The sequence below is a fragment of the Cervus canadensis genome, chromosome 24 (genome assembly GCF_019320065.1).
Source record: "Cervus canadensis isolate Bull #8, Minnesota chromosome 24, ASM1932006v1, whole genome shotgun sequence".
NCBI classification, from domain to species: Eukaryota; Metazoa; Chordata; class Mammalia; order Artiodactyla; family Cervidae; genus Cervus; species Cervus canadensis.
The window spans coordinates 28604602-28618117 of NC_057409.1; the positions used below are offsets into that span (position 1 = coordinate 28604602).

The 13516-nt window shown below is 56.3% G+C and overlaps 1 protein-coding gene across 1 annotated transcript in view; it reads left to right on the top strand.

Annotated features, from left to right (window-relative positions):
• Positions 1-9194: 9194 nt before the first annotated feature.
• TNS1 (tensin 1) overlaps positions 9195-13516 on the top strand; it is a 207959-nt gene continuing 203637 nt past the window's right edge. The window contains exon 1 of the mRNA XM_043444803.1: positions 9195-9356. Coding sequence (XP_043300738.1) covers positions 9324-9356 — 33 coding nt within the window. The 5' untranslated portion in view covers positions 9195-9323. The remainder of the gene's footprint in view (positions 9357-13516) is intronic.

Sequence of the window (13516 nt, forward strand, 5' to 3'; positions counted from 1 at the left end):
GGGTCATAGTAGGGTGACTCCCCCCTCCCCCAAGCAATATTCCTGAGAGGCCCCAACCTCTGTTCACATTCTCTGAGCACCGCAGAGGCAGAGAAGGGTCCCTGGCATCTGATGGCAGCCACGTGACACGTGGTGATGGGACGGGGCACACCCTGAACCCTGAGGGGTGGTTCAGCCATAGCTGTGGGTGGCCCACCAGCTCTCATCCATCAGAGCTGGTTCAGCCTGGGAGGCAGGGGCCTTTCCAACTCATGGGGGTGCCTTTGGATGCTCAGAGCTCCTTCCCTCCTGTAGTTGTCTGGAGAGGGATCCAGGCAGCGGAGTTGGGGTGTGGCCAGGGTCAGAGGTTGCTGAGTTGGAACAGCCCTGTCTGGGAGGTGTTCTCACGTGCATGCCAGGCCCACGGATGTTTCTGCTTCAATCAGGGCAGCTGGAGGCCTCCGTTTAAGTTAATCACATTATGCTCTGGGGAGCAATATGGAAATTGGAGTGATGTCTGGAGGGAAATCCGCACACACAGGCACACACACGCACACTCACACACTCACTGCAGCTTGGAGCACAATGCTGCCGCCACCGCCGCCCAGGCTCGCGCCGCCGCCGCTGCGCCTTCCCCGCAGGTGGACGCCGGGCGCCTGGTACCGCCTCTGCTCTGCCCGCTCAGCCTCGCCTGCGGTCCTCTCCCCAAGCCTCCTTCGAAGTTGTGGTGCCCGCCCCCCAGCCCGCCTGGGAGGCCGGCAGGCGGAGGCTGTCAGGCCGAGGGGAGGAGAGAGGCAGCAGCTGGAGGAAGTCCCCCAGGGTGGAAGCGCCCTGCAGCGCCCGCGCCTCCCATCAGGGCTTCCGGGCAGATGGAGCCACGTCGGGGCCGTGCCGCGGGGGCCCCATCGAGTTCCTCCCGCTAGAGGGGCCGGGACACCCGGGCTGCTCCTGCGGGGCTAAGCGTCCCGGAGAGCCCTGGGCGGGGCTCTCGCCTTGGTCCTCACCGCCTCCCCAGAGCAGCCGGTCCTCCTCCCCCCGCACCCCGACCCTCGCGCCCGGGGTGGGGGGGCACTCACCTCGGGGGTCAACATGACTCGACTGAGCTGGTGCTTCTCTTGCGTGATTCGATGGAGCAAGTACCTCTTCTCCTGCTTCCTGCCCCTGCGCTTCTGCCTCCGAAGACAGGTAAACTCACCTGACACCTGCTCCACTCTTTCCTACCGGCACTCTCCTCGGGTTTATCACCCTCGTGCCCTCAGGGACACCTACCTTGAGCGGGTCAGTGTGGCTTTCGGGAGGCTTTGGGAACTCCTGGGGAGCCCCCTCCCACGCATGGATCCACGTCGGGGAGTGGACGCCCCTCTGCCAGGGCACAGCATCTGAGGTTCAGGTCAGAAGTCTAAAGGATAACACTGGAGTCTGTGCAAGGACGCTGGGAACCTGGGCACAGAGGAGCACTTCTGGGGATGGGGGGTGGGGGGCTTTCCGCATCTCTCTGAAATTTCTGTGGAAAAGGAGGCCAAGTCCCTGGAAACTCATTCCCCCCCACCCCCGCACTGGATTCAGAGGTTTCCGAGTTAAGGCTGGGCCCTTAACAGAGTGAGGCTAAGACTTAACAGGGTGAGAAATGAGCCTGGTGGATGTCAGGAGGGACTTCCTATCTATTCAGGAGGATGGAGAGACCTGAACCAAGCATGGAAGGGATGGGGGCTGGGGCAGTAGCTGGGTTAGTGAGGGAGGAGGGGTGTGGTGGGACCTGCAGTGCTGTGGGTGGGCATGCCATGGCTGAGCATCTTTCTTCCGGAGATCCTTGACTGTCTTCAGGGTGTGTGTGCTTGTGTGTGTGGTGGAGTGGCGTGGGGGAGGCTGGGGAGAGGGAGGAGGTGGGGGCCTAGCTGGCCAGCAGAGTAGGGAACTGGTAAAACTGCGTGTAACCTTAAATTCTCCCCTGGAGGCACAGAGAGAATTCCGAGAACGTGACCTTGAGCCCCCAGAAGGCTCCAGTGAGGGGAGGGATTTCAGGGGCTGGGGGTCTGGCTTTTGATCCACTCCCCTTTCCTTAGGGAAACTAGAAAGGGCCCTGTCATATGGGCGAAGGGGCTCAGTGGTACTCAGGTTAAGAGTCAGTAGAGCTGGTCTGCCTGGCTTTGAATTCTGGGTTTACCATGTCTTAGCTGTGGACCTTGGGCAAGTGACTTACTCTGCCTGTACCTTAGCTTTCAAACATGTGGAATAGGGATTATAAAAGTACCTATATCACTGGCTTGTTGTGAGGATTAAATGATGTAGGACATTTGGAATGGTTACCGAGTGCTTATTCCATAGTAGGTACTCAGGAAATATTTGGGATTTATTCTTGTTGTGCCTTTCCAGCAGGGCTCTCCCTCCTTGTAGACCTTCAGGCAGGCCAGACATGGGATATGTGAGGATGGAGGGGTTTATCCCTATATCCATTCTTCCCATCACACGCATAGGAAGGATTTTTCCACTCCATAAGAAGCTTGAATGTTCAGCTCCTCCTCCCAGGTGCTGCCTCTGGGACTCAGTTTCCCCCACTGCTACTCCGCAGTGAGGAAGAGGTGCCAGCAGGCTCCAGTCCCTCCAGTCACCCAAGGTGTGCTTTGAAATCTTCTAGCAAAATGCATTGTGTCCAGGGATTGGCTGGGAGGCACGCGCTGCGGACCGCGGGGCCAGAGCCACATCTACAGTCCTGTGGGCTCTGAGTTCAGATGCTGCGGAGTCCGGCTTTGCAGACTGGGGAAAAGGCAGCCTGCAGTGGGAATGGCCAGCCGAGACCAGGTCAGTCGGACCCCAGGCCACTTGGCAACTCCCCCTCATCATTTGCAGAGGTTGAGGATGACCTCAGTGCTCCTGGGTTAGGATAAGAGTGGGGGGCCGGGGGTGCGGGAGTTGGTGGTCAGCTGCAGCTGCCTGCCTCCAGCCTCTGAGAGTCCGAGTCAGGCAGGAAATTAGAGCTGGGGAAGAGATCAAGATCACCGAGTCAGGCTCTGGGAAGGGTTTTATTAAAAATTGTTAAGATTTGGCCCAGACGCTGTCCCTACCCAGGGTGCTGGTGGAGGGGAGGTAGGGGAAGGGTGCTGGTGGAAGGGGGTGTGAGTAATGTTCTTTCCTGGGTCGGCTGGGCCCAGGCAGGGCCTGGTTGGAAACTCACTTTCCTTCTTAAGGAGCATTCTGATTTCTGGAGTGCAAGGAGGCAACTCCGTCTCATACTAGAGGGGTGGTGGACATGGGGGAAAGGGCTGGATGTCCCTGGCCCATAGGATACTTTGGCGGGCATTCAGATGAATGCCCCATTCTCCAGGCTGATGTGTTTCAGGTCAGGCTTGGTGACTAGAGCATGGTTGGGACTTCAGACCCCATGCACCCTTTGGTTGCAACCTAGTTCAAAGAACATCCTGTCCAGTGGCACATGGAGGCTCTGCTAGGGCCCTGAGCTCCCCAGGACTCAAAGGCCAATTTTTAGGGGGCTGGGGGGCAGGGAGAGGGAGTGCGGATTATCTGAACAGAAACCCCATGGCTTCTGTTCTCACTCAGCACTCAGGCCCCAGGGCTTACTAGCTGTTAGTCATTTAGTTGTGTCTGACTCTGCGACTCCATGGAATTCTCTAGGCCAGAATGCTGGAGTGGGTAGCCTTTCCCTTCTCCAGGGAATCTTCCCAACCCAGGGATCGGACCCAGGTCACCCGCATTGCAGGCAAATTCTTTACCAGCTGAGCCACAGGGGAAGCCCCAGAATACTGGAGTGGGTCGTCTGTCCCTTCTCCAGCAGATCTTCCTGACCCAGGAATCGAACCAGGGTCTCCTGCATTGCAGGAGGATTCTTTACCAACTGAGCTCTCAGGGAAGCCCCAGGGCTTGCGAGGACTGTGGTTTTTCTCTTCTGATTGGCTCTTCTGGAACCACTAGGGAGCCAGTCAGTTTCATCCTGACCCAGGTGGCAGCACTGTCCTTGGCTTCCCTCTCTGTGTCCCCCTGCCCCCCAACCCAAGCCAGTCCTGGGCCTGGGCAGCTGACCTTCTCCTTGGCCAAGGAGTGGGGAGGACAGTTAACATATCACCTCAACATGGGACAGTAAGCCCTAGTCTCTGGGTGACAGTATTCCTGGAGGAACAGCAGGAAAATTCTTGATGCCCACAAGATGGTTATCAGACACCCTGGCCCCACTCTCACACATAGTAGCTGTGTGATGCTGAGCAAGTTGCTGGGCCTCTTTGTGCCTCAGTTTCTGCATCTATAAAACAAGAGCTGGTAGGAGGCTTAAATATGATACCACAGTTACATGTCTGGTTAGTTAATATTGCTGTCTCCAGGGGCACGGAGAGAAAGGCCCCAAGGGGGCCAAAAGATAGAGACGCAGTTACCGAGGGCTTTGGTGTCTGATTCCTGTGTTCTGTGCTGTTGGAATCTGTAGTTGGACATTGGTGGGGAATCCCAGCACCAGCTCTGCTCCTGCCTATTGAACGGGAGGCCCCTGGGACCGACTGGGAGGAGGGTTGTGGTGTGTGCGGCCCCGCGTGGAGACAGCGGGCTGCAGGGTTGGCAGGAGAAAGGCAAGAGCATGACTCTGGTCCTACAGCGACTGGACGGCAGGTGCTGGGAGCCACAGCTCCGGGACACCAGGGCGATCCCACCCCTCCCTCTGCTGCAGGGTGGTCATCTCTCAGATGAGAGGGGGCTGGGTTAGGTGAGCGGGGCCCCGAAAGCCAAACCCTCCTGGCAGACTTGTTTAATTTAATCTGGCAGAACGGCTTTAAAAGAAGAAAAGGCCAGCACTTAAAAAGTGCATTTTTCATATTTTGTAGAAAAGATTTTGTAAAATAATATAGATCTGGGGCTTCTCTTCACAGATCAAAAGATCTGACAGTGTGGGCCATGTCACTGATCCATAGCAGCTGTTGATGAGGAGCGGGGTCCCCTTTAGCTGAGCCTGCCGGCTCTCTGGGTCTCTGAGGGACTCCTTGCCCGCTCCTTTCATTTAACTTCTATCGAGCCCCTTAAGGTTCTGACTGTGACCCCTGGAAAGACCCTAGATCTTTCCAGCTCTGATGTTCCTGACCTTTGAATTTTGTGACCATGGTGACCGAGAAAAGACTTGAGATGTGCTACAAATGTAAAAAATAATGTAAAGTCTCATTAATAACTAATTACATGTTGAAATGATAATCTAGTATAAATATAGCATTAAAATAAAAAAAAAAAAGACTTGATGCTCCATTAGGAGATGTGCTGACAACAGGAAGAACTTTCTGATGGACAAGTGTGGAAGGAGAGGAAGAATGGGTTGGAGGGAGCTGGGATCTTGGCCTGGGAAATTGGTGGTCTCACAGGAGGTGGGGCTGGCAGGGACCTTTGAGAACATCAGCTCTGCCATTTTGCAGGTGAGGAAACTGAGGCTGGGATACAGGAATGCCAGGCGCAGGCTTACGAGGCCTGTTAGCTCTATTCCTGCCCTCACTCACCCTTCCTTCTGCCTCAGTTCAGCGCCAGCCCCAGAGCCTGCAGTCCTGGCTCTTTCCTCAACTGACTGCTGAGCTAGATAGAGGCTGGAGGCTGTGGGCAGCGAGCAGGAAGGCTCGGCCTGAAGAGGAGAGTGGGGTTAAATACCAGCCACTGCAGAAATGGCCGGGGCAGCGGGTGTCATGGCACCGGGCGGGGGCAGGTGCTGAGGCTTCTGGGATCTCAGCCGGGAAAACCCACCAACCCCAACAGCTTCTGCCTGTGAGTCTCTGGTCCAGGCATGGGGTCAGGACCCCAGGAAGGGCGATACTGGTCCAGCCTCTGGAGACTCCCCCTTCTGGGAGAGCTCGGAGATCAGCATGTGGCAGGAAGATATGGTGCTGAGGAAAGTTGGGTGTGTAGGCAAGGTATGCCAACATCCTTTCGGGGGGCTGGAGTGGACCAGGAGGAGGGTTTGGGAAGGGAATGTGCATGTGTGCGTGCTAAGTCACTTCAGTTGTGTCTGACTCTGTGGGACCCTATAGACTGTAGCCCGCCATGCTCCTCTGTCCATGGGCTTGTCCAGGCAAGAATCCTGGAATGGGTTGCCATTTCCTCCTCTAGGGGAATCTTCCTGAGTCAGGGATCGAGCCTGCTTCTCTTATATCTGCATTAGCAGGCAGGTTCTTTACCACTAGTGCCACGTGGGAAGCTCCTGGGAAGGGGATGCATGCTTGCTGTGTGTGTGCTAAGTCACTTCAGTCATGTCCGACTCTGTGTGACCCTATGGACAGTAGCCCATCAGGCTCCTCTGTCCGTGGGATTCTCCAGGCAAGAGTACTGGAGTGGGTTGTCATGCCCTCCTCCAGGGGATTTTCCCGACCCAGGGATCGAAACTGTGTCTTCTGTGACTCTTGGATTGCAGGCAGATTCTTTACTGCTGAGCCACTGGGGAAGCTCTGGGAAGGGGATAGTAAGTGATAAAAGTAGGAAAATATGTCAGGACCTATTGATTGGTAGATTGATCCATTGCTTCTACAATCATGTCTGATACCTGCTAAAGGCCAGGCTCTCAGGATTCAAAACAAAAGACAGGTCCTTGCCCAAGGAACTCTCCTTGTGTGGGTGGAGCAGAGGAACCAGCTGGGAAGGATGAATAATGGGTAACAGGGTCCTGAAACAGGGTCATCACATACAGTTAGAGACACTTCTGGTGGCAGAGTTGAACCTTCAACAGGGAAGATGGTGGTTGGGTAGGAGGAAGGACTTCCCAACTGCAAGAGATTAAGATACAGGGGAGACCTCCAGAGTCTCAGAAAAGAGGGATGGGGGAATTCTGGGGGCTGGATTCTTCCAAGAAGACCCTCAGTGCTAAGGTTCTCTACTCCAGTCTTTCAGTTCCAGCTGAAGGGACTGCAGAGGGAGCTGGCCTGGGGGCTGCAGGGCCCCCTTGGGCTGCGTGGGAGGCCAGACAAATTGGTTCACTGTGACTTGGTTTTCTGTCTTGTTCAGCGTTTCTGGGAAGCTGTACGGTGATTTCTCAGAACTCTTGAGATAGCTGCCGGCAGGCACATCTAGTGATGCCAGCCATAAAGGGCAGGGCTGTGGGAGCAGGACAGGGGGAGATGGGGTGGGCATGAGTGTGGAGATGGCAGGGCTGAGCTGGCTGAACCCTTGGGAGGGCTGGCAGCACTGGTGATGGTGGCTAGGGGTGGGCTCAGGGGCTCCCAGAGAGGCCCCCTTCCTATACCGCCCTGAGCTCCAGCCAGTCGAGAGAGGGAGGGTTGGCAGGAGTGTGTGCCTGTGGACATCCCCTCGGTGGCTGCAGGGCCGACTCCATGTGGGACTCTGCTTCATTACAGTGTTGGCTAAACTGTCATTTGAGCCCTGGCAGGCTTGGGAGGGGATATCCAGGGGGCACTGTGGTTCTGGAAAGGGGTGTAGGGTAGGGGCAGAATCCTTCATTGTTCCACGGCTCTGCAGAAGGGCTTGGAGAGATGTGAGAAGGGCCCTGATCTTTTACCTTATCATGTCTTCATCAGAACAAAGACTCTTAACTCAGGCACCCGCCCCAGGAGGGACAGAATGAGACATCTTGCTATAGTGTCCTCCCCTGACATCTTGGAATCGCCAAGTAATAGAGTCCTCTGTGCGCATCCACACATGGCAGCCCTTTCCCAGGTAAAGTGTGAATGTTTCCCTCTCGTTCTGGGTTTCCTAGGTAGATGTCCTGACTGGGCTGTGGGCTGGAAGCCAGTACACGGGGCTGGAGAGGTCCACCTGAGGGGAGAGGTTGGTTGTGTAGACGCTACCCTGGGATGGCACCGTGTGTGGTGCTGACAGAGAGTGGTGAGGGCGTGTTCTTGGGTGAGTCGGGGAGAGAGGCAGGGGATACATAACCCTTTTTACATGTGGCCTAGGGCATGTACCACACGCTGATGTGTGTACATAAGTCCTCAAGCAAGAGGACTTTCTTGCCAAGTTACTCAATCCAAGAAAATGGTCTCAGAGTGCCTGCTCTGGGTGGGGCCCTGTCCTCGGCATTCTATGTGTGTTTGTGTGAGTTGGACTATGGTCCTGGTGTGTGTGTGTGTGTGTGTGTGTGTGTGTGTGTGTGTGTCTACAGAAGGGGGTGGGGCTGAGCCCTCCTTCCCTCCCCTGGAAGTCTCCAAAAAAATAGTGCGGGTGATTCACCAGCCCCACCCACCCTCACTTGGTCCAGCTGTGGCCAGAGCTCAAAGAGGAAAGTTTCTGCGGGGGGACAGTGGAGGGGGGAGTTGAGACAATGAAGGCGCGGGGCAGATTTTGCTGGATTCCCCTGCAGCGAGCCCTGGGGATGCATTTGGAATCTGTACCCCTCGTCTTCCCCCCCCACCCCGGACCCCAAACTCTAGTCCCTGGGGTAAGGTGGTGGGGGGCGGAGGGAAGGGCTGGCAGGAGTGAGTAGGGGGGGACAGTGTGCGGGAGAAGTAGGCATGTGGAATGGTGGGAGGTGAAAACGGCCCTGGGAGGGGGAGCCGGGGAGGCGGAGGAGGAAGTGGGGAAATGCAAACCAAATGTTGGCCCAGGGCACAGTCAAGAAAAACAGACTCTCGCGGGAGCCTGGAGCGGGGCTCCTTTAGGAAGGGCAGGAAGGGCTGGGACAGATGTTTGGAGAAAAGAAAGAAAGAAGGGGGGGAAAAAAAGTAGGAAAAAGACGGAACGAAATTCACAGCCCCAAGGGCAGGGCCATTCTCCAGCCATCTCAGGCCTGGTTTCTCTTGAGTCAAGTGAGGTACAGGCTCAGAACTCGCTGAAGGGCACCAGAGCTAGCTAAGTGTGTGCAAGGGAGTTTGTGTTCCCAGGGCAGGAGGGCATGTGTGTGTCCTTGGAGATGGGATGGGACAGAAGAACCACAGTTCAGGCTGTGCCATCCCTTGTCAGTCTGTCTGTCCCTCCATCGGGGTTCTAGGGGTAGGGATCTGCGGGGAGTAGAGCGGTAGTGCTGGGTCAAACCAGAAGGCAGGAGCAGCCTGGGTAGCTCATAGGGCTTGGGTGTCTGGGACTGGGGGTACAGGGGAGGGTTCTGGGGGGCAGGGGCTGTCTCCAGTAGCTGTCCCTCTGCTCCGCCTCATGCTTACCCCTGGCAAAGCAAAGGCTTCAGACCCTGCAAGCCACCAGAGGAGCTGGGAGGAGGGAGGAGACCGGAGGCTGGGACAAGGGGTGGAGTGGGGGGAGGAGGAGGAGGGAGGGTGAGTTGGAGGCAGGCAGGGCGAGCGATGCTGGCTGAGCCAGAGCCGCGGCTGCTGCGGACTCAGAGCTCCCTTCTGCCTGCTCTGTGGGGGCTGTGAGCTGGGGGGGACCATCCGCCGGCCCCAGCGTGGCCCCAGGGACAGCACTCAGCGAAGATGACATGGATCTGTCTGTCCTGCATGCTCTGGGTAGGTGTGGTTGTGTTAGCTAGGAGGTCGAAGCCCCCACCCCGGCCCCTTCAACCTTAGCCTGACGCTGAGAGTCTGGGGTGGGGGGAGTGCTGGCCGTGAAGGAGGGGGCCTTTCTGCCTCTGAGGGACAGAAGGAAGAACCGAATTGAGTAGACTCTCAGCCTTAGTCCTTCCCCATCAATGGGGGCCCCTCGCCCCGGTCCATCCCCCCACCCTCCTTCCCTCTCCCCTCCGCTGAGTCCAGGAGCTGTGAGGAGAGGAAGCCGTCACAAAGTTGGTTTTTTCTTGGAGCTTCTCCTGTCTCCATTCCCACCCCCACCCTATCCCTCCTCTGCACTGGGGGGAAAATTCGTCACCCCTCAAGTTGCTCAGCCTCAGAGTTTGAGGAAGGTGCCGTGGTAGGGGGCCTGGGGAACAAGGGGTATTAACCTAGAAAATGGAATCTGGAGGAGCCCGGCTAGAGGGAAGTTCTGCTTGGATTCCATCACTGTTATCGCAATTTCAACGTCTAACCATTGCCACCTCTTCCTCCACAGCCCTCCCACCCTTAACAAGAACCACCCCCACTCACCCCCTAGTCCCAAGGAGGAAGACACGGCCTTGTCTTTCCCCTTCCTTGGCCCCAGATTCAGGAAGGTGTGTGTCGGGGCGAGTGCCTGAAGGGTGGGCAGGCAGGGTCTGGGGCCACGCGGTGAGGGTTAAAAGTCTTGAGGCCTGTCAGAGGGAGAGAGGGGGCTGACGGCTGCAGGAGGGGAGGGGGCGGGGGCGGGAGACCCCTTACTCAGAGGGGCTTGGCTGGGCTGTCAGGCTGGGCGAAGGCATGCGAGGGTCAGGAGGGTGAGGAAGGCTTCCCTGGCCGAGGTTAATGTTGGTCTCTCAGAGTGCCGGCTGGTTTAGGGGAGGGCGCTTCAGCCCTGGGTCCAGATGTGGTCTTTCCTGATCTTTCCCTGTTCCAGCTGGCTCTGGGGAGGACTCTCCTGGGCTTAGGCAAGCCCAGGCTGAAAGACAGTGGCGGGACATCAGAACTGGGCAGAGAGGGGAAGTGAGGAGGCCCTGGGATGAGGGCGTCTGGGTGGCGTGTGGGGCTCTCAGTAACAGACTGAAGGTGTCTGGAGCGTCCTGCACAGAGGGGGCTCACCGGGCTGCTGTCCACATCTGTATGATGGGAGCCATGGCCAAGTTCCTCTCTCCAGGCCCTTCCAGCTCCCCGGGCCCAGCTCTGGAAGGCCTGTGGACGGTGCTGAGGATGGAGCCTCAGGGAGGCTGGGAGGGAGGGAGGCCTGTGGCGGGAAGATTGGTGGTTAAACTTCCGGGGTGATGCTATTGTGGATGGAGACAAGGCCACGTCAGCAGAGAGGCTGTGGGAGAAGCGCCTCGTGGCTGTGAGCCTCAGTTTCCCCGGGGGGTGACATGAGGGGGATGGAGGGGAGGTGCCAAGACGTGAGCACGAGTGCCTTGTCCAGGTCACTCCTCTGCCCGAGAGCTGGGAGAGGGGACTGGGGACCAAGGGCTGGTGTGAATGTGACGATTTCTCCAAGGTCCTCCCCCCTCCTTTTCCTGTCCTCTCTCCTGTGAATCCCCACCCTCCTCTGTGCCTCTCTGGCTTCATGGGACAACCCAGCGGGCGCCTCTCTGTGGTGGTGGAAGAGGCTGGTGGGGTGGACTGGGGAGGAGTACGTCTTCTCTCCATCCTACCCTGGCCTGGATGCCCATCGCCAGGGTGGGCCCAAGTCCGGGGGGGTCAGCGAGGACTGGCCCCAGGGCACAGTCCTGGTCCCATCAAACTTCTTGTCCCCAGTCCTCCCTTGCAGTTGTCCCAGCAACTTTCTTCCTTTTTGCGTGGACCTCTGTGGGGCTGGGGTATAAGTTTGTAGCAGGGAGGGGAGGAGTAGATGGTGCAAATTGAGAGGCACCTGCTGGTGGGAAGTGGGTGACCTTTGTCACCAGGCAGGGCTAGCCTCAGACCAAGAAAGGGGAAAGATAAGGCCGTGTCTTTCATCATTTATCAGATGGGCAGCCTTGGCTGTCACAGTTCCCTCCTTGAGCCTCAGTTTCCTGATCTGTAAAGTGGGGAGAAGAATATACACCTTGTTCAGCTGGGGTGAGGAGGGAGATGACATGTGTCAGAAAACCAGGTACCCAGCACATAGTAGCTGCTAGGTATATGCGGGTCCCTCCCCCCAACCCACAAGCCCCTGCTTGGCTCACAGGATGCCCTGCACCCCAGGTCTAAAGTGGGGGGGGATCTCCCCAGGAATAGCTGCAGACATTTCATCCAAGAAGTCCTCTGTCCATGGCACATAGTTCTAACAAGCTGTAGGAATAAAAACCACTTTATTAGCTGAGGCACGTAGCTGTGTATCATGCGTAACTTGATTTTCTCATCAAATGCTCCCATCGTTTGCTATTACATATTCAAGTATGGTTTATTTAGAAAATAATTACATGCCTATTAATTGAGGCTTTTTGGTGTTAGGGCTGCAGGCCCTGGGAGAGGGCTTATTAGGTGGGGCTGAGAGAGCTACAAGGCAGCAGCGGGGGCCAAGTACAGCGCTGGCCCTGTGCTGAGCGAGCCGTGTGGCCTCTGGCTCAGCATTTGACTGTTCATCCTGAGTTTCTCATAGGAACTTGGATGCTGTCCTCTGAGGCTGCTCACAGCTGCAGACAAAGAAGTGTTCTCTCTTCTGAAGCCCGTGTCCCTCCCAGCGCTAAGCATGCATTTTTGTCAGAGGGTCCTCGTGAGCTCCAAGTTGCCTAGCGTGCAGTTCTGCCCTGTGAACCCGACTCTGATCCCTCTGTCCTGAACTCACGCTCTTTGGAGTTTCATTGGCCTGTAGGACTGTGCCCACTGTGGGGCCTCCTGACTGTGGGTTTGGGAGCTAGGCTGGGTGGTGTGACACTTACAGGGTCTGAAAGAAACCAGGCCCCTTTGTAAAATTTTTCAACATGACATTTGAGGCCCAAAGTCAGGGAGCAAATACGGTACTGTTTTTCTGTGGTGCTCAGAGGAAGGATGGCGGGCCGGCCAAGAGTGTGGTGCCTGGGTTTCATCCTGCCTTGTCACTCGGGAGCTCTGTGACCTTAGGCAAGTGGCTTCAAATCTCTGTTTCTCCATTGGTTTCCCCACCTACCTATAGGGTTGTTAGGTTTTAAAGGAGCCGATACATTTTAGAATAGCGTCTCTCCCCCAGTAAGGGCTCAAGAAATGTTAGCTCTCTTTTTACGATGGTGCAGTTCAAGGCCATGCAAGGTTAGGCACAACTAGGACCTGGGTCTCCCACCTCCCCATCCAGGGCTTTCCATTCTGGGAATCTCCCGGGAAGGGCAGGTGGGGTGTGAGGACAATGTGAAGGCCCAGAACACACAGGCTTTCTCCTGCAGGCAGCATGCATAGTCGGAGCACGGATTCTGGACATAAATCCTGGCTCAGCCACTTACTAGCCGTGTGGTCCGGGCAGCCATGTAGCCTCCCTGTGCCTTCCTTGTCTCCATGTCTCTGACTTAACTTATTTCATTTGAACCTCATTGTAATTCTGTGAGGTAGGAAGGGCAAGGATGGCTAGTTCCAGTTTCTGGCTAAGGCAAAGGGGACCCGCAGAGGGCAAGTGGCCTGCCCAGGGGGCCATGGTGAGTTCAGTGCTTCTGAAAAGTGGAAGGATATGGGCTGGAGGTTTTGCACCTCTGGTTGAGGGGTCGGAGGCCAGCAGCCCAGAGATGGGAAATGATGTTAGGGAAGCACTGTGATGCCTTCTAAGCACCACCCACCCATATTTCTTCCACCTGTCTCACCACTGATCTTGGAGTGCCGACTTTCTTCAAGAAGCTGGCAGATACTGGACAAATGATTGCAGTAAGATGGATATTATCCAAGAGGGAATCTGTAAGGACATTTAAGGACAGACCTCGCCTAGATTGAGGGAGAAGGAGGGACATATCAGGAAAGAGATGTTCTCCTCTTGGGAGGTGAACTTTACACTAGATCCAAAGATGAAGTTGAGACCGCAGAAATCCAAGTGCAGGAAGTAAGCATAACTGAGGAAGGATAAGATGGGGTAAACTGGCCAGAAGACGACCTTTGGGCAGAGGAGTCCTGACAATGTAGCTGCCAGGGCTTCTCCAGATAATACAGGTGGCAGCTGTTGACACACCCTTGGAAGT